General features: G+C 37.9%; 2 protein-coding genes across 4 annotated transcripts in view; both read right to left on the reverse strand.

The window, feature by feature from the left end:
* Positions 1 to 625: 625 nt before the first annotated feature.
* On the reverse strand, positions 626 to 11,817 carry LOC117287879. The gene is made up of 4 exons (XM_033768472.1): positions 11,619 to 11,817; positions 8,134 to 8,530; positions 6,345 to 7,041; positions 626 to 3,879 (listed from the first exon to the last, which is right to left on the reverse strand). Exons 2-4 carry the CDS (start codon positions 8,440 to 8,442, stop codon positions 3,119 to 3,121), a joined length of 1,767 nt encoding a protein of 588 aa, XP_033624363.1. The 5' UTR covers positions 8,443 to 8,530; positions 11,619 to 11,817; the 3' UTR covers positions 626 to 3,118.
* Positions 11,818 to 18,870: 7,053 nt separating this feature from the next.
* The window catches only part of LOC117287880 (WD repeat-containing protein 60-like), an 86,679-nt gene continuing 80,262 nt past the window's right edge, over positions 18,871 to 25,287 (reverse strand). For all 3 annotated transcript variants that reach the window (XM_033768474.1, XM_033768473.1, XM_033768476.1), the window contains exons 26-27: positions 24,354 to 24,426; positions 18,871 to 19,352 (exon numbers count right to left, since the gene is read on the reverse strand). In XM_033768474.1, the coding sequence (XP_033624365.1) occupies positions 19,239 to 19,352; positions 24,354 to 24,426 (187 nt within the window). In that variant the 3' untranslated portion in view covers positions 18,871 to 19,238. The remainder of the gene's footprint in view (positions 19,353 to 24,353; positions 24,427 to 25,287) is intronic.

Genomic DNA, 25,287 nt, shown 5'->3' on the forward strand with positions numbered 1-25,287 from the left:
CATTTCTTCAGTAAAAATACAAAACTAAATTATCTTTGACGAACTGCATGCATCATCCATAGCCATAAATACATGCTGAGATGCCTGGCACGCCAATACATGTACATTGTAGATCGATGTATAAGACAACACAGGAATGAAGAACCCATACAAAAAACAATGACACATGATTCTTGAAATTATCCAAAGCCCATATTTTTATTTTTTACTATGTTAGGCGGGTTAAGAAAAGAAACAAACAACTATATAAATCTATGGTTTGAATTTGTTTTATAATTCTTGTTAAAGGGTATGTACTTTTTCCTAACAAAAAACTCAATGTCCACAGATAAACATTAAACTTAAACAGTTTGAAGATTATGATAGTAGAAAGCTTCCCTTGAAATTTTACTTACTGAGGTGCTGTAGTTTTTGAGAAATGAGTAAAAGTAATAATTTTCGTCTCAGTTTTAGCATGTAAAAACGTATTAACCAGTTATGCTATGGTTTTGGTATAATATCATAACTGGTTATGGGGATTTTACATGCTAAAATAGTTTTGGTCTCATGAGACCAAAAATATTTTGTGACTTGTTTTACTCATTTCTCAAAAACTACACAACCTTAGTTAGTAATATTTGAAGGGAAGCTTTCCACTATCATTATCTTCAAACCCTGTAAGTTCATTGTAAATCTGTGGACAATTTGAAAAAGTACCCGAGTCTTTTAACGCTGATTTTGCAAATATGGTTGTTGTAAAACGAAAGTAACAAACAATTTGGTAATAAAAACATCAAGTTGAAAAAAACCCACATTTTCAAAGTTTCATTGAAAATAATATTGTATAAATTCACATGGCCCAAAATGGAATTGAGTGGCGATTTAAACTGCAGAGGCTGCTTTGAATTGTTTTTGTCAGCAAAAAAGACCAGGAAAGTTAATAGTAATACTATAAACTAAAGATTGAGAGTTTGTCTTGACACAAACTCTAGGTGTTCATAAACAGCTGACAAAAATATGTTTGCAATTACAGCAAAAAAATTATGATGAAGTTTGAAAATAATGATGTTCAATAAGAGTTATTGATGTATAAGAATGGTGAGCAAACAAATGCTTTCATTTCAACCTAGAAACCTGAAATACAACAGATTACTAAACATTTTAACTATAAAGTTTTAAGGTTGTGTGAGATAATGAAGTGTTTATTTTTATTTTTTAATACAGTAACGCTTCTTAGATTGTGTATTCCTATAGGGATTAGTATTCCTGCGTGGACATAATATTCGCTCCGGAACTTCGGCAATGTCTCAAAAACACGACCACTTTTTGAAATGAAGTTTTCGAAGGTTAATTTTTATTGTATACAACTATTATAGGATTAAAACGACGGAATGGTTCAAAAATACAAAGGTACACATTGTCATTAACATCACCTGGCTGATGTATTGTCATTAACATCACCTGGCTGATGTATGTTCACTTCAGATCAGTGCTGAACCCTTTTTATTTTTTAAACCAGTGCTCTCAAACACCCAAAGTAAAAGGGAAGAAGGTGCATAACCTTACAGATCATATGCATGTACACGTACACCCTGTATTGTTTAGGTTGAAAGATATTGTCCGGTGTATCCCCCAAAAGCATCCTTTGAGCATCCTTTGAGCATGAGCTGGCAATTGAACATTTTTGTGCAAATCTTCTTGCTTTTAACAGTATAAGTACACATGTAGCCAACTTCTCTTAATCAACTCAATGTTATCTTGTAACAATGTTACAGTATCTGCGAAATGAAGTTAACCCTTATCAGTTACAATATGTGACAAGCATGGGAAATTAATTTATTAAGTTTTTAGTTTCCTTTGTAAAAATCAAATAACACATGCAGTTCCATCATCTCAAATCACTCAAATGAGACGGTGTATGTTTTCAAACCAACTGCATACAAATCGTCAGCATTTTCACAAAGTAAACACAACCAAAATTCTGTTTTTGGAGAAAGTGTTAAAAAGTGTTTGTTAAATTGCTGCATACAAGACTGCTTGATTTTTGTGTACACAATTATAGTTTACTTGTTCAGACATACAGAACTGTCAATATGTTTATTTCTTGCAATATGTCATGCATTTATTTGGACAAGTTATTTATTCCTAAACACATTCGCCGCCTCATGAAAAAACGGTGACGTAATAGACTGTGCAACGAGAAAGCACATCAAAAACAAAACTTTATTCTTTCTGAAATCAATTCTTTGCTTTGAATTGTATTTAGTGACAAAATCTGAGAAACAAAAGTACTCATTTCAACTTGAATAATTAGCTTTAATAAGAACTACACAAATATTTTGTTAACCATCATGTAAACAAGAGTAAAGCTCGGGGACAAGGATGTTTATTTGATCTGAATTTTTTCTAGACCCCATATATGTAAATCTGCCTAAATGTGAAACTACTAAAAGCTGGTTTATACGACGACGCAGGATGGTCATGTGGGTGTATCATTAATACGCACGTTTAAAGAGGGGGCTGACGCATCGTCACCCAATGAAAATGATTAATTGTTATCATGAGCGATCCAACCAAGCATTTGCATAAGTTTTGTAATTGGAGGTGGGCACAAATTCTTAATTTTGCAAGTGACTGGAAGCTGAGGTCAAGTGACCAGAAGCTGAGGTCAAATTTAATTCTTGGTTTTTCTGTTATACTGGATTGTTGATTTGATTTTACTTTCTTATGTTTTGTTAATTAGTATTAATTTCCATCAACGTATATAAGTTTCATGGTCACAAACTACTATAAACTAAAGTAATTGACGAAACAAAATCACCCCATGTAAAACTCCACAAGGTTGGGACCATAACAGTCCTGGAAGTTCGGACACACGCAAGATTGCACTTCATTGTTTAACCTCAGCAATTGACCTCAGAGGCTCCAATGGTGTATTCAATGATATCATGGTAGGGTTCTCTAACTTTAACTGTGTTGTGCAGAAAATATACTACAACACTCAAAAACCATCACCCATAAAAAGCAACTTTTACTTTCACCATTGATTCTAACTTCCCAGTTAGCTAGTAGATTATTTGGATTGCAGAGTGCTTTGTGAAATCAGGTCTAGACTACTTTTTTTTTTAAAGGTAGGGATTTAGCAGGGATTCAAAATGTCATAGCCTAGGTCATCGAGTGATGTTCCCTCAAAATGAAAATTTACATGGCTGTTTACTTCTGCCTCTGTTGTACTTGGGGAAAAGTTTTGTTTACAGACAGGACATTCCATTTTCCATGAAGTGACATTATTTTCAGACATAGAACCACGTGCTGTGACAAGCTCATCAGTATCGGAGCCTGGCATGCACGGACCACTAGATGAAGGTCCAATTACCACACTCATCGTTTTGCTTCTTTCATCTTGACCATAACTCCTAGGTTTGGGGGCAGAATTTGCGATACTTTCCTTGTTATTTGATCTATACAACTGTTCAGGCAACTGGTAATGAGCTTCACTTGTACCTTGGATTAACATAAGATGTTCATTGTTTCCCTTTTCAACCATGTTGGAGGTAGCTCTAGGTGGAGGTTGACAAACCGATGCAACAGCACTAGGCTGCCATTCAGACAGTCTATTAGCACCAAGAGGAGAAAATTGGGAAGTATTTGGGGGTCCTCGTACTACTTCAAAAGGAAAAGTACCTTTAGGGGAGTCTAGCTTGACAGGGCTGGTATTGCTTAATCCTTCTTGTACGTTTAAACCATTTTGTAGATCATCACTGTTCCTTAAAGTCTGAGGGAAATCCAATGGAGGCACCTTGATGTTATGCAACTGAATGAAGCTTGAAATATCACCAGACACATTTGGCTCTGCGCTCAACTCAGTACAAGATTTCCTCTGATGGGAATGCGGATCAACTGTGACAATTAAAAAACAAAAACCATAAGTTAGTTTTCAGAGATACCAAAAAGCAACACTATGAAGCAAGATGCAGGGCCTACATTTCTCAAAGCGAGGTCGTTCTCACTCTGATTAAAGTCCCCGATGAGCGAGTGTATATTCATAGAAGAGCTCGGTTTTCAGCGTTGACACTTACACCCAGGCACACATAGCTCCGTGTTGCAGTCACCATGTGGACATTACTTTGTTCTGCACACTTAAAGGCACTGGACACTATTGGTTATTACTCAAAATAATTGTTAGCATAAACAATTTCTTGGTAACAAGCAATGGAGAGCTGTTGATAGTATAAACACTGTGAGAAATGGCTCCCTCTTAAGTTACATAGTTTTGGAGGAAGAAGTTATTTCTCAGTAAAGTACTTAACTGATTTCATGAGGTCTTGAAATCAAGCATCTGAAAGCACACAACTTTGTGTGACAAGGGTGTTTTTTTCTTCCATTATTATCTCGCAATTTTGATGACCAATCGAGTTAAAATTTTCAGAGGTTTGTTATTTTGTGCACATGTTGAGATACACCAAGTAAGAAGACTGGTGGTCTTTGACAATAACCAAAGGTGTCTAGTTTCTTTAAGAAAGAGTGTCTGCATGTTAGGTGGACCTCTTTTGTTTTCTGGTCCTCAATTTGCACGTAACGTTCAAATCAAGCGATTTATTGAACAGTCTCATGTCAGGGTCATTATAGTTTGGGACTTACCGTTAAGCCTTTTCTCGAGTATTATCTTCGTGTGGCCCATAGTTATTTAAAGATTGAGTTAAACTAATGCCTAATAATCAAAAGAAACCTCCAGGAAGTGATCAAATAGGGACAAGCAAGAATGCAGATTTTGTTGAAAAAGGATGTAAATTATAATCATTTTGGGCAACATTGGCTGTATCACACCAACTTGGAACAGGTACAACCGTAGCAAATGTAACTTTACAATTGGCTTTGGTCCAAGTTCTATTCAGTAAGATACCACCCTTCGTGTGATGTTAAAATTTAAATTTTATGTCCAAGAGGTGCTGCACTACTGAAAATGTACTGCACTTTTGCAGATGCTGCAGTGAAATAAAAACCTGTGAAGCGTTGTTGTTAATTCAAATATGATCGTGTTTGAAAAATCTGTACAGCTGGGTACAAATTTTGTATTACTTTGCATACTCAATCTAATTAAAGCTGTATTACCGCAAATTTGTATAAATTCATGAATATTTTTAAGTTTTCATATTGGCCATCAGCAATCAAGAGATGTTATTTTTGGATTAAAGTAGAGCACTACATGTACAACATGGGGTAATAAAGGAACCCTGATTTCAAAACCAAACGTTTGTGTATGCTTGGGCTTGGTCTCAGTCTCAGACACCTTAGTCTCAGTTTTGGACTCGGTCTTGGCCTGCAAAATTCTTGGTATTGGGAGGGCTAGTCTTGGTCTCAGACTTCCAGGTCTCGACCTAAACATTGCTTTTTAACCTTACTTATATAGCATTTTATCACACTAGAGGTGCATAAAAGGGTTCACTATTTTCCCAGCAAGGTACATGTATGTGAAGCACATATGAAACCTATAAATTCTTTATAGCACCACAAAACGATTACAAAGTGCTGTGGCACAATATGCGCCATTCAGACCAGGAACTACAAGGAACCCCTTCTCTTTAGAAGTTCACTGGGCTCTTTTACGTGCATTGCACAACATACAGAACCTACGGCTTTACGTCCCATCCAAAGGATGCAGCAAAAAGGACACAAGTGTCATGATCGGGACCCGAACCCACACTCTGCTGATCGGAAACACCAGAGCTCGAGTACTGTGTTCCACTCGTCCATGAATGCACATTGGTGTCAGGGTAAAAAACAATTATATTTGAAAATATCATTGCCCCAATGAAACCTTGACTTTTTCAGCTGCGGAAGTAAAAGTGAAAGTGATTGTATTCAAAAACAAACTTGTATTTTTTGTTATACTGTTTAAAGCCATTATACACTTTCGGTAAACAGTATTGTCCAAGTCCCACACTTCTTGTATCACAACTTATATATAAAACAACAAACCTGTGAAAATTTAGGCTCAATCGGTCATCGGAGTCGGGAGAAAATAACGGGAAAACCCACTCTTGTTTCCGCGCGTTTCGCCATGTCATGACATGTGTTTAAAATAAATCCGTAATTCTCGGTAACGAGAATTTATATTGTTTTACCGTTTTCTCAAAAAGTAAAGCATTTCATGGACTAATATTTCAAGAGAAGTCTTTCACCATTACCTTCTGTAAACCCTGTAAATTATTTGTAAATCTGTGAACTTTTATTTTTTTTTCTGTACCGGAAGGGTCCAATGGCTTTAATCTCTTATAAGGCAAATTAGCCTGCAAACCTGATTTACTTTACAGGTTTGTATTGTCACGCTTGCTTCATTGTTCAAATGTATGATAAATACAAACCTTTAAACAAGGATGTAGTCTTCTGCTGCTCCAAATTGTCATTCAAATTTTGTATCATAGTGCCATATTCCACAGGAAAGCTCTGCAGTTTAATCAACTTTTGACGTAGTCTCATCAAATTGTATGGCACTAAATCTTGATCTCCTTCATTGCCTTCAACTCCGTACATATCCTCTTCTTGTGATGTCTGAATGTCCACAGCAACATCCTTCCCATGTTTGTGTGCTTCTGGTTTCTGCTGAATCATGCTCTCCAAATCTTTAGTTTGTGGTTGGGTCCGGTCACACTGCGACTTGGTCTGGCAGCCTGTTACCAACTTTGGTGGAGAAGATTTGTTTAACTTGTCTGATAAGTTAGAATGGTTATCAGATGGTTGTCTGTTTCCCGATGCCTCATCCTTGGTTGGCAACTGGGATAACTCATCATCCAAACCACTCATGACTTGAACCAAATGTTCTAACTCCTTTACAGATTCCTCTGAATCACAATCCAAACTCTGTAAATTGTCAAGAACCTTTTGGGGAAGGCTAGACAGAGGCTCTCTCTTCAACAAATATTTTGCCATGTAAATAAATCCTGACCATAGTTTTGATTTTTGTTCCTTGAGTAATGCAAGTTGGAAATCAAGATCACTGTTTTCCTTATCAGAACATAAATCTACCAATTCAGTCTGAACTTCACTATCACATGGGCTCACCTGCAAGAAATTTTTAATAAATAGTGAAATTGTGAAAAACACAAATGATTTTAGAAATATATATTGTTTTACAATTTCGTCAAAAAGAAATTATCCATAATTGGTAAGGAATTAGTAACTGTCTAGATGTACTTATTTTGATTCAGCAACTTAACAAATGTTGGATTCTTACACCAAAGTTTGGATGTTGGATTCTTACATCAAAATTTTGATTAAATCACAATCAGAACCAGCTGACCTGCTACAAAGATGTTTCCTTGGGAGAGTTTTATATCTAAACCATGATGTTTAAAGGCACTGGACACTATTGGTAATATCTTCAAAATAATTATTAGCATAAAACATACTGAAACAAGCAATGGAGAGCTGTTGATATGTAGAATAAAACATTGTGAGAAACAGCTCCCTCTGAAGTAACATAGTTTTTGAGAGAGAAGTAATTTCTCACTAAAATATTTGATTTGAATTTGAGACCTCAACTGATGTCTCCAATTCAAGGCATCTGAAATCACACAACTTTTCTCCAACTTTGACAACCAATTGAGTCAAAGTTTTCACAGGTTTGTTATTTTATGCATATGTTGGGATAAAACGTGTCTGTTGTCTTTAAATCAATTAAATCAAAAGTCCTTTTAATCAATTGATGCTTAAAGGCAATGGACACTATTGGTAATTGACAAAGACCAGCCTCAGCCTTCACAGTTGGTGTGTCTCAACATATGCATGAAAAACAACAAACCTGTGAAAATTTGAGCTCAATCGATCATCTAACTTGCGAGATAATAATGAAAGAAAAAAACACCCTTATCACACGAAGTTGTGTGCGTTTAGATGGTTGATTTCGAGACCTCAAGTTCTAAATCTGAGGTCTCAAAATCAAATTCGCAGAAAATTACTTCTTTCTCAAAAACTATGGCACTTCAGAGGGAGCTGTTTCTCACAATGTTTTAAACCATCAACCTCTCCCCATACTCGTCACCAAGAAAGGTTTTATGCTAATAGTTATTTTGAATAATTACCAATAGTGTCCACTGCAATAATGAAAACAATACTTGTAAGCATTTTAACTTCAGCACAGCACTGTAAAGTTACCTGTTCTTGACTCCAAGACAAATCGCTTTGTTTCTTCAACTGCTGGATCTCAGCAACAAGCTTTTGGTTTTTCTGTTGTAAAGCTTTGGCATGTTCTTGCTGTTTCTTGAACACATGCATGTATGTGATTTTGAGTGCTATAAACCCCTCGCGAGGACTGTCGATACTATTTTGTAATCTTCCTTTTCCATCCGTGAATTGGAAATGGGGCAAATTCCTGTCTTTCTCACCTACTTCCTTAGCAGATTGAGCACTATCAGCAAGAATGATCAAATCAACATCTTGTGACTCCTCATCATGTGTGTCCATTGTAGCGTGTGTCAACAGCTCTTGTCAGATATAGCACAAAGTGGACTTCAAGCAGGCAGTTTCCAACAGCAGATAAGACAATTCATAACTAAAGAAATAAATAAAAACGATTCAAAATTGGCTACATTCTGTGTTGGGTCCTGTTATTCACTGTGTATTCTTTTTGAAACATGACCCCCTGCCCCCCCCCCCCCTCCCGATGGAGGAATTGTATGGACTACTGAGGGGTGCAGTGTGTGTGAGGGGTGCAGTGTCTTGTGAAAAGGTTGAACAGATGATTTTAAAAAAAATCATTTCTCATTATCCTATCGGAAACCATGACAGGCACATTCTGTTTTCCCCAATTTCAGACCAGCAATGTTTGGTTTCAGGAGGAGATAAGAAATCAGTCTGTTATATTTTCTCTTTAATGAAGACATGGTGTTCAGACAACTCGTTCGTCAGACAATTGAGACAGCTTGACCGTTCAGACAACTCGACGGACGGTTTTCAACTGTCAGACAACTACTTACATGTAGGACCAAGGCAAGTCAACAGATGGCTGTGACTTGGGCCCAGCAGAGGGCTGGGGAAGGGGGGGGGCGTAGGATAAGGGTTTGGGTTAGGGTTAGGGTTAGGATTTACAGGAAATTCATGTAAACATGACAGTAACGAGGTCGACCATTCAACAGTCGACTTATTGGCCATCTGTCGAGTTGTCTCAAAGTTGAGTTGTCTGAACCGTTGAGATGGCCGTTGTCCGACGGATGAGTTGTCTGACATCCAGTTTCATTCGCCTTCCATCTCTAGATAGATCACGTGATATGGTTGCTATTGGGATTCTATGGCGTGGCCATAGAATTATAATGTTATGTGAAAATGAAAAAAATATTTCTTTGAAACTGCAGACTGTAATAAATTCCGATAAATGCAATAAATAATATGTCTGGATGTCAGACAACTAGTCCGTCTGACAATTCGATGGTTCGAACAACTCGACGGTTGAAAAAGCTTGACCGTTCGGACAACTGAACGTTTAGACAACTCGACTTTGGGACAATTTGACGGATGGCCAAGACAAGTCGACGGTTGAATGGTCGACCTCTGTTACAGTAAGTAGTAAAATGAATTTCCTGTAAATCCTATCCCTAACCCCTGACCCTTACCCAACCCTAACCCCCCCCCCCTCACGGCCATCCGTTGACTTGTCTTGGTCCTAAGTAGAGTTGTCTGACAGTTGAAAAAAACTTCCGCCGAGTTGTCCGAATGGTCGAGCTGTCTCAACTGTCATGTTGTCTGAACGGTCGAGTTGTCCGACGGACGAGTTGTCTGAACACAGTGAAACCATGATTTTCTTCCTCCATGGTGAAACTCAGTCAATAGCAGCAGATAGTCATTCCTACGCGTTACGACAGTAAATTTTATTCTCAGCATAATTAAAAAAGCCTGACGAAAACACAGACCGTGAGTAAACTGCAGAGCTTCTGTCACCGGTGAAGCTTGCATAGTCCCCTGACGGGAATCAAGGTTGGGTTGGAATGGACATGTGGTGGTTGTTGGGTCGACATGAGACCCAGTAACCGGGGCGCTGTATTCCTTTTTTTGAAATTTTGATGATGATGATCCACACAAGTATCACTCGAAATTGTGGGGTTTTCCTTTTACCTCGTCGACTAACACAAATGGCTGACGGTGTTAGTTCGCAAAGTAAAAGGAAAACCACGCAATTTTAAGGCAAACTTGTGTGGATCATTGTATTCTACTTTTAAATCATCTTTCTAACCATGCATTTTTTAACAAACAGTTACAAACGCTTTTCAAAGACCAACTCGACCGATCCAAGGCAACGTGTTCCTTTAATGTCAAAATTTTGGAAAAAGGAATACATTGCCCCAGTTAATCTGAGTTACTGGGTCTAAGTTCTAACTCTAGCTCTAGAGGTCGACATATTTCGATAATATTTGATCATGCATGACTCTATCTATGAGCCGGAGATACAAAATCCTCTCACTCACACATTTTTGTTTGTATCCTGGTGTCATGTGTTTTCAGTAGGATAACAGAAAAAGTTTTTTTTTCAAATCATCTATCCAATATTTTTACAATAACACTTTCACTTCATGATGTGAAATTTTTTAATTTTTGGTTTTACGTTGCGAGAGACAGTCCGCCATTAACAGTGCTTATGCATGCACGACATTGGAGCAACGTCATATGTTTTCACACCTTTCATTGGTTGGTATTTTATTGAATATTCAGAAGCTAGTATGGCAAATTAAATCAACAATATTATCCAATTACTACTTAACAAATTTAATTACATTTTTGTCCTAGAAGGCATTATGGCTACTATATTAGAATCGAGAGATATCATAAGGCATGAAAGTAAAACACCCCACTCCCCTTGAAGCACACACACTTCATAAAAATCTGTTTTCCCCCATTTCAGACCAGTAGTAATGTTTGGTTTCCGGAGATAAGAAACCAATCTATGATATTTTCTCTTGGAAAAGTTTCCGTATGGCGCCACCACTTTTTCATTCGATATGAAATAAAATAGTATCTAATTTAATCCAGTTAATAAAAATTAAAAAAATGGTTGTCATTTTCACTTTAATAAAATGTTTTAATTTTTCCCCCAGGAAATTTCCGTGTGGCGCCACCACTTTTTCATTCAAAATAAAATACTATAGTATCTAATTTACCTGATTGATATATCCCTTTTTGTAAAAATGAGTGAAAAAGTGGTGGCGCCATACGGAAAGTTATCCAGAAACTCAATCTAGCAGATAGGAATTTTGTTTTGAACTTTCGAGGTTGGATGATGTTTCTTTGACTCATTTGAATGTTGGCATAATAATGCACTAGTGATTTATAACGAAAATCAATCATTTTATAAATGTTTGAGCATAACCAACAACAGGAAACTTTATTCTCAGCATGATTAAGCCTGATGAAAATACAGACCGTGAGTAAACTGCATAGCTTCTGTCACCGGTGCAGCTTGCACAGTCTCCCGGTAAACGGGAATCAAAGTTGGGGTTCGAAAACATATGATATGATGATGAGGGTCGATAACGTATGACGCTCCTATAATTAGTATATATCGTCTCATCTTCCTATGTGCAGAAACCTCCTCTGGAGTATACTCGGGAACAATTCTAAATCAATTCATATAATAGCAATACTTCACTTACATTGTCGGCATTATTATTGCTTTCCATCAGAGAATCGGCGGTCGTGCACACTTCTTGACGTACAGTGTGACGGCTATTTCGTAGATCGGTGCGACTAAAGAAAACCCCCTTCACGTTCTAAATTTAAAACATGACGTAGACGAAAAATTGTTCTACCCTTGATTTGAATGGAATCGTCCAAAGAATTTCCCATAATTTTTACGTAGGCTAAAATGAGGTAGTCTGGTTCCCTGACCAAAGATTCCTTGACGTCTCTTGTTAAAAATCTTAAATTCGACAGAGCCTCCTCTAGTCGGAGATTTTTGGGTCTGGGAACCAGACTAAAAATGAGGGGCCTAGATAACACGGCCTAAGAATAAGGTTTATCTATAGAGCTATATATATTTACTAGAGCGCTAACACCCCGTTGTACACGCACTAAGGATTTGAAGCTGTATGGGCGCATCCATGTTTATGTACAAACCAATACAAAAGCTTGAAATTTTGTACGGCAATTGTACGGCTATTTGCATGATAGTGCGTTTTGTTCTTTTTTATGTGTCATCGAACCCAAAAATGCAGCAAATGTGAACGCACAATCGGCTGATGAGCGTACAAACTGCGAGCGTCATGTGCGTCATGTTTAAAAGGCGCGTATACTTTTTTTAGTACGTCAATCAAGTCGAACTTACGGTTTTCGTAGCGCGCGGACGTACGCAAATGGGCAGTCGCGTAGCGTACGTAAGCGCACACGCCGAATGTAAAAAAATCGCGGCAATGTGTGTTCTTCAAAATTAAAATCATTCCGTAGTCACGCAACACATCAAACATGTCTGCGCCCTGGGCTCGATTTCACAAAGCAATAAAATCCATCGTAAGACAAATTTTCAGTACCACCATAGTGATTTGCATTGTGACATCACACTTTACTAAGCAACTACGACTGATTTGCAGTTGCGATCAATTTTAGCTCTTTGTGAAATCGGCCCAGAAATCGGCCCCAGGGGCCGATTTCACAAAGAGCTAAAATTGATCGCAACTGCAAATCAGTCGTAGTTGCTTAGTAAAGTGTGATGTCACAATGCAAATCACTATGGTGGTACTGAAAATTTGTCTTACGATGGATTTTATTGCTTTGTGAAATCGAGCCCAGGGCGCAGACATGTTTGATGTGTTGCGTGACTACGGAATGATCAGGGTGGCTTCAAAACGCAGAGCAAGTTAGCGCTCTAGATAGTCAATATTACAGCTCTATGGGTTTATCGCGAATAGCAAAATATCAAGAGAGGGCGCTGTTGAACCCGTGCGCAAGTCGTCGCAGCGCGCGGACCCGTTTTTTAAAGTCCGCAGTGCGTAAAAGGAAGCGCAGTGCGTTATCGTTTTTCGCAAAATATGCGTATGAATTTTTCAAAATGAAAAATAGGTCGTACACACTAATCGGATGCGTAGTCGAACATTTTGTCGGATGTGTAGACGCAATTTCAGTGAATAATGGCAAGAACCTGATACGAAAAGATAAAAACTGTGCTTCTTTTTTCAAATCTGTGTACAGGGAAGCTTGAAAGAATACCGAGATGTACAAAAGACAGTGACTTCATAGAAGGAAATTTTGAAATTTGCGATAAAGATTTGGTTGGAAGGTATTTTATAAAAAATCCTTGCATCGGACGAATGTATGAACACAAATTAATGCGTATTTATTTTTTATTTGATGATCGCATGGTCGTAATGGTCGGACGGACGTACGGGACGAACGAGTGATGGTTTGCCTGGCCATGCAAAACGAACGAAATGCAGGGATTTAAATTCTACATCTCCTTTTCCCAGAAAACCAAATAATAATTAGGCCCTATTGTCGTTATTCGAGAAATATAGCTGACTACAGAATGTCTGACAAAATGCTTGCATCTTCGTTTATACGTGTCGTGTTTGTTTCATGGTTTCATACTTCCCCGTCTTAAACCCAGGGGGTGGGGGTGTCTGGCGTGCCCAATGCAGCATATCTTTTGTATGGCGTATGATACTCGTATGAATCGTGTAAATTGGTCATTTCAACTTGGTTTCAGCGGAGGAATAAATTTATTCCTCCATGGTTTCAGGTGGTTCCTCTAATGTTTAACCCGGGGCCGTGAGGGGGACTGGTGGTGTCTGCCGGGCCCAATGCAGCAAAACTTGGGGAGGGAGGTGTCTGCCGGGCCTCATAATAGCAAAACTTTCGTCTGGCAGTTGAAGAATATTGATATTGGTCATTTCAACTTCAGGTGGTTCCTCTGATGTTTAACCCGGGGGCCGTGAGGGGAGACTGGTGTCTGCCGGGCCAAATGCAGCAAAACTTGTGTCTATCTAGCGGCTGAGCAGGTATAAAGAATAGAGTATAATAGGCCTATTGGTCATTTCAACTTGGTTTTAGGTCGTTCGAAGTTTAACCCCGGGGTTGGGGAGGTGTCTGCCGGGCCCAATGCAGCAAAACTTTTGTCTGGCAAGGCCAAATGCAGCCAATGTATTCAGGGCCACAACCTAAGTAGCATACATCTTTTTAGCCCTACAGCTGGTGTCGTTACTGAAAAGTATAATAAATACCACAACGCGCGGTGTCGGCCGGGGCGGAGCTCCCAAAAGGGGAGGTTTGAGCATATTTTAAGAAGCTGTATCTCGTAAACGATATGAAGTATGGATTTAATTTTTGGTGCGTGTTCATTTTAGCCATAGTGGAACAGTTAGACAAAGTGTCATGTAAATCTGAGCTAATTTGACAACTGGTTAATTTCGACCCATAGGTTTGTACACTAAATATTTGGGGAGGGGTGTCAGGCAGGTCTAATGCAGCAGACAATTTGTCTGGCGGTTGATATTTTTTACTAAGCATGATGTTAATGACCATTTCCACCTGGTTTCATGTGGTACCTAGAATGTTTGATTCAGCCCATTATTTTGCCTCTTTGTTGGGGGTCCATGCGCCAAATGCAGCGGGGCCCGGGTCCCCGGCAGACATCCATATCTGACTATGGTTATCCACACTAAACGTTCCTGTACTCAAATATTGGTACCTCGTTCCAAAGTGCTCTGGGCTGCCAATAAAATGATGATGATGATGATTGAGGCTTTTATATATACTGTCGTACGGCAGTACGTAAGGCTATAGAAAGCAGAGTGATAATATAAACATACTTATGATATCCGGTTAATATCGGAATGAAAGCCAATGTTGGTTCCGTTTTTGAGGTATCACCTAAAATCCGGAGTGATTATGTCCACACAGGAAGAATAATCCCTGTAGAAATACACAGTCTGAGAATTACCAACACGGAAAAAGTGATATCGTTTTTTTCCCAAAACGCGTTTTGACGGCATTGCTTCAAATTAAAAAGGTTTCTCAAAATGCACTGTCCAAAGCTGCTGCACTCTTTACTACTTATGTTTTTTATTGCCATTAAATTTCAGAGTGACTACCAAATGTATACACCCTTCAGTGTTTGAGTTTTAAAAGAAACCAGTTGATATTTATTTTTTCATAATAAAAAAAGATGCAATATTGTTAATATACCACAATTTATTTTTATACAAAACCATTTAATATGATTTTCACTCATTTTTACTTTATGTTACTTTTTGGTACAGGAGGGAGTTATGCACATTATAATGCAAACTACAACAATACGCTATTGGAAATGTCTATCTTTGGCAACATGATACATAAAAATGCTCTAATTTCAATTATCTATCTAAATGGATCATTATTCATTCATATGTATGCTACTCTTTCTACCAATTTCAATTCCCCCCCCCAAAAAAAAAAAAAAATCAAAAACAGTATCAGAAAATCTTGATTAAAGTAGATTATAAACTAGACATTGAGTGATTGGTATCATCAAATTATGAGCACAAAAAATGGTGTCGCCATTTCACATTATCAGCCCACTGTGTTCAGGGGATTGATTTTTCTAATAAAAATTAAACTTCCTGCTTGAATAGGAAGTTCATACCAATTGTGGTCAAAATCTGTATATTTTTTCTTAAGTTAGTTCATACATTCTAAACGATGTATAGATTTTGTAAATCAAAAAAGTTTTTCAGAAGTTAATAATTTCCAATGTATAAATTAGTTCTTCCAGATTGAAACGAAAATCAAGGTCAAACTTTCTGAAGCGTGAGGTGTTTTGTTTATTTTAAAAGAGATTTCACATGATGCATGGATTGTAAATTTCCAATATGTCAAAATAAGTTTTCAAAAACTAATAACTTTTGAACAACACATAAGATTGTTACATATCATTATGGAACATAAATATAACAACTTTTTATTAATGATACACATAATGTTACCCTTACTTCCAGTTCAAACAAGAAGATGAAATAAAAATCACACTTTCTGAACAACACATTTGATATTCGTCATTTATGTGTCATCAGAAAGGCTAAACAAATTTGAGCAGTGTGACTTCGTTTGAAACTCTTTATTTCAGGTTGAAATGCAATGTTTAAAAAAAATCATAACTTTTAACGCCACACATTGAGTTTTATAATCTTTACATAATAATTTAAACAAATTCCAAAATTATACACAGAATGTGACAATTTTGACCAGGTTATCCATTAAAGTCTGAAGAAATTTAAATATTTGAATAAATCATAACTCCTAAAACCAGACATAAGTCTAAAAATAATACATCATTGTTAGAGCCTTAAAAAGTCAACACTTCACAAAGTAAAGTGTGAACCTGTTTGGCCTTGACTTCCAGTTCAATCCGGAAGTTGAACTTTTATAATGGAAACAATCTTATCAAACTCCTGAACCAGACATTGCTGTTGACACCAATACACTTTACAATTATTTTATTGTAAATATTATAACTTTTTGTATTTATAATGTTTTTAATGTGTCAATGTTTTTACTGTATGTGAGCATTTGAATTACCCTTTTTGGGATCTAATAAAGATTATTGTGTTTTATTGTATTGTATTCGCCATAACAGAACAAAACAACAAACAGGACAATAAACCCTGAGATGGGCAAGGGTTAGGGTAAATAAAAACTAACAAAAAAGGCAAATAAAAACTAGGATCTGTAGATCTGATGATAGATGACATCACTCATGAATACCCTGTTTTTGTTATTGACAAATAAATGAATTTTAATTGTTTTCATTGTTTGACCCTTTAAAATTTTTTCTTGATAAAACTACACAAAAAAGCACGATTAGGTTTTCATACCATGATATTTGAAAAGTGGATGTACACCCCAATCTCCAACAAGCCATTGATAAGTTTTGTAAAGTTTCTGCCAAGATGAACCAACACGCCAATTGTTACCTGTAATAGTACTGCCACAAGGTGCTTATCTTTTATCTGTCTATATTCGCTTGTTCTTTACCTAGGATTTCTTTCAAGCTTTAAGTTCACAACTTCTTCTGATTCTTGATAACAATCAATGTTTCTTGACTATAAAACTTTGAATTACTGATACAGACGATATCTTTTTACCAAAATTTATGTATGAAACCACATAAACATTTTTAAGGAAAAAAACCCATGCCAAGATGCCCCTTTCATGAAAAGTGGCATATCTAATCATGAATTACCCCAATTTCCGGAAACTTTCATTAGCTGACAACATGTCAGAAAGTGTGCAAAGCTTAGGAATTAGGAAATTCAGAAGTTGTAATCCATATGTTTACACCTAGTTTGCAATGTAGCTCATAAACATGCTTACATAATTTAGAGGCCAAATCAAGATTGTTTCACGCCTGTTGTTCGTTTGTCAAATGTTGTCAACAATGAAAGGTCATATAAATACATGAACACATTGTAGAGATATATATTGGGTTTCGTCAAAAGCATGTCTCATGCATATTCATTCCCAATGAGTTTTATGTCACATGTTTTATTATTATTTTACGATTACCCAAGAAAAGGCAGTTTTAATAACAATAATATAATATATCAAAGTCTTATATAGCGCACATATCTACCAACAAGTTACTGACGCTAACTTCGTACATTTATACAGAAAAAGAAGTTATTCAAAGTTATGAATTCTGAGACCATATTTTGTAGCACCTTATAAGGGTTAACCAGGTGCTACGGCGCATTTTAGCAGCTGTCTTTTTTATCAAAGGCTAAATTACAGTGAAACAGAAGCAGTGAAGTAAAAAGAAGCAGAACGTATTCAGAAACAGTAAGGGATGAATACCAAGGGTCGAAAGAAGGACCTAGTTTGGGGAGTTCAAAACAAACAATAAGGAAATGAATTAAACTGTAGGTCAATTGTCTAAATACCAGGCTACATGTTTGGTGAGAACAATTCTTTTAATGGCATCTTTCTGTCAAACTCCTGAGGGGCCATTCAAAATGTTCAATGTTTGAAAATTTCGCTTTCTTTTCGAATTAGTGGGTGGGTGGGTCAAAAGCCTCTTTTTTAAATATTTATTAATCGAAATTCACTTTTCATTAAAAAAACCAAAACAAAACACAGAAAAAAGCTAGATCGTTTGACTTGCCTTCCATGGAGGTAGCAACTGCACACCAAGCAAGTCTCACGCTTTCACGAAACGCAACCATTTTCTCACGCTTAGGGCCAGCCAGGGAAAACAAAATAATATATAATAATGCACAACTTCAGATTGCGCTTAGTTTTTCAGAATTATCAACTTGGGCTGGCATACAAACATAGCGCGAATTTGCAGATTGCGCACGCTTTTGCTCTCTCACCAGATTCAGCTGATAATTCGAAATTCGACAGAGCACAAAATGCGAATTGCGCACAAGTTTGTCCCAATCCGTTTAGTAAATTTGTCGAATGCGCCCCACTTGCATAGACTCAACACATCAGGTAGAAGTCATGAGCGGGAGGATTTTGCACATCATTTTAGCCGGAAATTAATTTTCTTGGGGGAAATATTTTGACACAATCATACCTCCACATTAACCAGCAACATCTTATGTGTACCTCATGTGAATGTGAAGTAAACTGGAAAGTTTTTTCATGCATCTTGAAGAAAAGAAATCCTCCACACAAAAAAGTTCTGCACAGTTTTTGTATTTATTTTCGGGCGGCGATACGGTTAAATTTGGGTTAAAACAATTTTTTTTTAGGGTTGTTGTAAAAATCCAAGGGATAGCTGGCCTCTGTTGAACTTGTCACCGATCTTCACGGGTTTCGGTCACAATAAAAGTTGATAAAAGTTTTAGCCCAGGGCTAAAATAGCTGGGCCTGCGGTCCGGTGCTAGGCCCGAATGTGCATTAATAACATCCATGATGCAGCGGACACAAGTATTAAAGTATGCATAATGCAACCACATGTAGTTTTATTTTTAATACTGCACATAGCAAATCAATGGTTTTATAATCGAAATTAGGGGTGGGTCAAAAATCTTTGGAAAAGAAATCGAAATTTTAAAACATTGAAAATTATGAATGGCCCCTAAGAGACTATTACTGATGATATGAAGACCATATGTAAAAAGTACAGTCAATTTTTCATTATTGAAGTATTAAAGCCTACATGACATCCAAGTCAAAACATTGTTTTGTTCACATTGTTCACTTGCGAACGTGTTGAATTACTTAAAAAACATACAATATTTAGTACGTCACAAAAAAGCTCATTAACTAAAATACAGATACAATGATGGTTTCAGTAATTAACTTAAGGTATTGAGAAATGAGGCCATATTTTCCAATTCATTTGGACCAGCAACCGAAAAGTGCTTATTAATAACATGGACATCAACAGCTCCGGAATCGTCTGTTATTACCTGTAGAAAGCAAACCCCAAAAAGAGCACGGTAAACAAAGGAAAAAACACATAACTGTTTACAAAGTAAAGTCAAGCTCTGATTCAAAGTACCTTAAAGGGTCAGTCTGATTCACTGTAGATACAGTACAATCAAGCTCTGATTCCAAGTACCTTAAAGGGTCAGTCTGATGCACTGTAGGAACAGTACAATCAAGCTCTGATTCCAAGTACCTTAAAGGGTCAGTCTGATTCACTGTAGATACAGTACAATCAAGCTCTGATTCCAAGTACCTTAAAGGGTCAGTCTGATTCACTGTAGATACAGTACAATCAAGCTCTGATTCCAAGTACCTTAAAGGGTCAGTCTGATTCACTGTAGATACAGTACAATCAAGCTCTGATTCCAAGTACCTTAAAGGGTCAGTCTGATGCACTGTAGGAACAGTACAATCAAGCTCTGATTCCAAGTACCTTAAAGGGTCAGTCTGATTCACTGTAGATACAGTACAATCAAGCTCTGATTCCAAGTACCTTAAAGGGTCAGTCTGATTCACTGTAGATACAGTACAATCAAGCTCTGATTCCAAGTACCTTAAAGGGTCAGTCTGATTCACTGTAGATACAGTACAATCAAGCTCTGATTCCAAGTACCTTAAAGGGTCAGTCTGATGCACTGTAGGTACAGTACAATCAAGCTCTGATTCCAAGTACCTTAAAGGGTCAGTCTGATGCACTGTAGGAACAGTACAATCAAGCTCTGATTCCAAGTACCTTAAAGGGTCAGTCTGATTCACTGTAGATACAGTACAATCAAGCTCTGATTCCAAGTACCTTAAAGGGTCAGTCTGATGCACTGTAGGTACAGTACAATCAAGCTCTGATTCCAAGTACCTTAAAGGGTCAGTCTGATTCACTGTAGATACAGTACAATCAAGCTCTGATTCCAAGTACCTTAAAGGGTCAGTCTGATGCACTGTAGGTACAGTACAATCAAGCTCTGATTCCAAGTACCTTAAAGGGTCAGTCTGATGCACTGTAGATACAGTACAATCAAGCTCTGATTCCAAGTACCTTAAAGGGTCAGTCTGATTCACTGTAGATACAGTACAATCAAGCTCTGATTCCAAGTACCTTAAAGGGTCAGTCTGATGCACTGTAGGTACAGTACAATCAAGCTCTGATTCCAAGTACCTTAAAGGGTCAGTCTGATGCACTGTAGGTACAGTACAATCAAGCTCTGATTCCAAGTACCTTAAAGGGTCAGTCTGATGCACTGTAGGTACAGTACAATCAAGCTCTGATTCCAAGTACCTTAAAGGGTCAGTCTGATTCACTGTAGGTACAGTACAATCAAGCTCTGATTCCAAGTACCTTAAAGGGTCAGTCTGATTCACTGTAGATACAATGTACAGTACAATCAAGCTCTGATTCCAAGTACCTTAAAGGGTCAGTCTGATGCACTGTAGATACAATGTACAGTACAATAAAGCTCTGATTCCAAGTACCCTTAAGGGTCAGTCTGATTCACTGTAGATACAGTACAATCAAGCTCTGATTCCAAGTACCTTAAAGGGCCAGTCTGATTCACTGTAGGTACAGTACAATCAAGCTCTGATTCCAAGTACCTTAAAGGGTCAGTCTGATGCACTGTAGGTACAGTACAATCAAGCTCTGATTCCAAGTACCTTAAAGGGTCAGTCTGATGCACTGTAGGTACAGTACAATCAAGCTCTGATTCCAAGTACCTTAAAGGGTCAGTCTGATGCACTGTAGGTACAGTACAATCAAGCTCTGATTCAAAGTACCCTTAAGGGTCAGTCTGATTCACTGTAGGTACAGTACAATCAAGCTCTGATTCCAAGTACCTTAAAGGGCCAGTCTGATTCACTGTAGGTACAGTACAATCAAGCTCTGATTCCAAGTACCTTAAAGGGTCAGTCTGATGCACTGTAGGTACAGTACAATCAAGCTCTGATTCCAAGTACCTTAAAGGGTCAGTCTGATTCACTGTAGGTACAGTACAATCAAGCTCTGATTCCAAGTACCTTAAAGGGTCAGTCTGATGCACTGTAGGTACAGTACAATCAAGCTCTGATTCCAAGTACCTTAAAGGGTCAGTCTGATTCACTGTAGGTACAGTACAATCAAGCTCTGATTCCAAGTACCTTAAAGGGTCAGTCTGATGCACTGTAGGTACAGTACAATCAAGCTCTGATTCCAAGTACCTTAAAGGGTCAGTCTGATGCACTGTAGGTACAGTACAATCAAGCTCTGATTCCAAGTACCTTAAAGGGTCAGTCTGATGCACTGTAGGTACAGTACAATCAAGCTATGATTCAAAGTACCCTTAAGGGTCAGTCTGATTCACTGTAGGTACAGTACAATCAAGCTCTGATTCCAAGTACCTTAAAGGGTCAGTCTGATTCACTGTAGATACAATGTACAGTACAATCAAGCTCTGATTCCAAGTACCTTAAAGGGCCAGTCTGATTCACTGTAGGTACAGTACAATCAAGCTCTGATTCCAAGTACCTTAAAGGGTCAGTCTGATTCACTGTAGGTACAGTACAATCAAGCTCTGATTCCAAGTACCTTAAAGGGTCAGTCTGATGCACTGTAGGTACAGTACAATCAAGCTCTGATTCCAAGTACCTTAAAGGGTCAGTCTGATGCACTGTAGGTACAGTACAATCAAGCTCTGATTCCAAGTACCTTAAAGGGTCAGTCTGATTCACTGTAGATACAGTACAATCAAGCTCTGATTCCAAGTACCTTAAAGGGTCAGTCTGATGCACTGTAGGTACAGTACAATCAAGCTCTGATTCCAAGTACCTTAAAGGGTCAGTCTGATGCACTGTAGGTACAGTACAATCAAGCTCTGATTCCAAGTACCTTAAAGGGTCAGTCTGATGCACTGTAGGTACAGTACAATCAAGCTCTGATTCCAAGTACCTTAAAGGGTCAGTCTGATGCACTGTAGGTACAGTACAATCAAGCTCTGATTCCAAGTACCTTAAAGGGTCAGTCTGATTCACTGTAGATACAATGTACAGTACAATCAAGCTCTGATTCCAAGTACCTTAAAGGGTCAGTCTGATGCACTGTAGGTACAGTACAATCAAGCTCTGATTCCAAGTACCTTAAAGGGTCAGTCTGATTCACTGTAGATACAGTACAATCAAGCTCTGATTCCAAGTACCTTAAAGGGTCAGTCTGATTCACTGTAGGTACAGTACAATCAAGCTCTGATTCCAAGTACCTTAAAGGGTCAGTCTGATGCACTGTAGGTACAGTACAATCAAGCTCTGATTCCAAGTACCTTAAAGGGTCAGTCTGATGCACTGTAGGTACAGTACAATCAAGCTCTGATTCCAAGTACCTTAAAGGGTCAGTCTGATTCACTGTAGATACAATGTACAGTACAATCAAGCTCTGATTCCAAGTACCTTAAAGGGTCAGTCTGATGCACTGTAGGTACAGTACAATCAAGCTCTAATTCCAAGTACCTTAAAGGGTCAGTCTGATTCACTGTAGATACAGTACAATCAAGCTCTGATTCCAAGTACCTTAAAGGGTCAGTCTGATTCACTGTAGGTACAGTACAATCAAGCTCTGATTCCAAGTACCTTAAAGGGTCAGTCTGATGCACTGTAGGTACAGTACAATCAAGCTCTGATTCCAAGTACCTTAAAGGGTCAGTCTGATGCACTGTAGGTACAGTACAATCAAGCTCTGATTCCAAGTACCTTAAAGGGTCAGTCTGATGCACTGTAGGTACAGTACAATCAAGCTCTGATTCCAAGTACCTTAAAGGGTCAGTCTGATTCACTGTAGATACAATGTACAGTACAATCAAGCTCTGATTCCAAGTACCTTAAAGGGTCAGTCTGATTCACTGTAGGTACAGTACAATCAAGCTCTGATTCCAAGTACCTTAAAGGGTCAGTCTGATGCACTGTAGGTACAGTACAATCAAGCTCTGATTCCAAGTACCTTAAAGGGTCAGTCTGATTCACTGTAGGTACAGTACAATCAAGCTCTGATTCCAAGTACCTTAAAGGGTCAGTTTGATTCACTGTAGGTACAGTACAATCAAGCTCTGATTCCAAGTACCTTAAAGGGTCAGTCTGATTCACTGTAGATACAGTACAATCAAGCTCTGATTCCAAGTACCTTAAAGGGTCAGTCTGATTCACTGTAGGTACAGTACAATCAAGCTCTGATTCCAAGTACCTTAAAGGGTCAGTCTGATTCACTGTAGGTACAGTACAATCAAGCTCTGATTCCAAGTACCTTAAAGGGTCAGTCTGATTCACTGTAGATACAGTACAATCAAGCTCTGATTCCAAGTACCTTAAAGGGTCAGTCTGATTCACTGTAGATACAGTACAATCAAGCTCTGATTCCAAGTACCTTAAAGGGTCAGTCTGATGCACTGTAGATACAGTACAATCAAGCTCTGATTCCAAGTACCTTAAAGGGTCAGTCTGATGCACTGTAGATACAGTACAATCAAGCTCTGATTCCAAGTACCTTAAAGGGTCAGTCTGATTCACTGTAGATACAGTACAATCAAGCTCTGATTCCAAGTACCTTAAAGGGTCAGTCTGATGCACTGTAGGTACAGTACAATCAAGCTCTGATTCCAAGTACCTTAAAGGGTCAGTCTGATGCACTGTAGATACAATGTACAGTACAATCAAGCTCTGATTCCAAGTACCTTGGGTCTAAACTACAAATCTGAGACATACTGTCATATTTTAAATATATAATCTGTATAATTCAACATACCATTTTATTTCTTAAAAGAAATAATCCCTTCCCTGGAAACTGCTAATTACATTCATGCATGCGTACATACCATATTGGTTGGAAACACCATAGTGATGTGTACATAGAGATGACGCCGCGTCTGCACCACGCAGCCATTAGCCTCATGCAAAACAGAGTAATGTTCCCTCATTTTGCCAAACAAAATGTTAGTGCGCATGTGAGAAGGGTTTGTTTTGAGTAGACTTACCATTGCAGGTTTTGAGCCTTGCATACCTCTTCCAGTAGCTGCGTGGTCATTGGATAGCTCAATCAAAGTCAACCTTTAGTTAGTATGGAATAAAAAACAAGCATGATCATTTCTTATTGAAAGCAGGTTGTGAAATGAGATCATCGAGGACTCTGAAAGATATGGTACTGCATGCCAGGTTTTTAGTGGAAACAAAAATACAACCTAATATTTTGTTATAGGAACAAAAGTTTCATGCAGCTGAATATGTTGTACTGCATTTGAATATGTTGGCTTTTCACAGTTTTGTACATTATTGGTACATCAGACGATAACCCTCTTTAAGAATGTAAAAATCCGGTCCGCAAGGGACAACTTGCCCCATAGAACTGGGCTAAATTAAATCTCACAAGTGTTGATTGAGCGTTTTACAACCAACCCCCGCTGCGAGGCCCAACTGACATTCAACTTCCAGTAAATTTTACTCCAAATGACCGCAGCATCGAGTGTAGCGTGTCGCATGCATGGAAAATTGTCAATTAACTTGCATCTTGCGTCTTTCCACTGCCTTCCCTTTATGTCCCCCGTATTCACCTTCGTCAAAAAAGTTCCAAACAGACATCTGGTTATCTTTACCAGAGTAAATTGCAAGTACATGTAGGTGTAGGGATCCGCCAAGTGCGCCCTCATTGTTTGACTTGAATAAAGTTTACTTTTGGGGATGTCACATGACATTCACTCTCTTTTTCTATAGCTTCGACTTGGAAGAGCAACTAATTTATTTGGTCTGTGATTCTCTCTATTTTTATAGGGAGCATGGCTCTGGCCATGCTCCAAAAACCTATTTATATGGGATCAAAAGAGTTGTAGAGATATTTGTGAGTATTATTTTGTGTTTTTACCCTCATTAATGCCCAAATTATTGTGATTTTGTAGCTCTCTATTTGGATCGTTT

The sequence above is a fragment of the Asterias rubens genome, chromosome 3 (assembly GCF_902459465.1).
Source record: "Asterias rubens chromosome 3, eAstRub1.3, whole genome shotgun sequence".
Lineage (NCBI taxonomy): Eukaryota > Metazoa > Echinodermata > Asteroidea > Forcipulatida > Asteriidae > Asterias > Asterias rubens.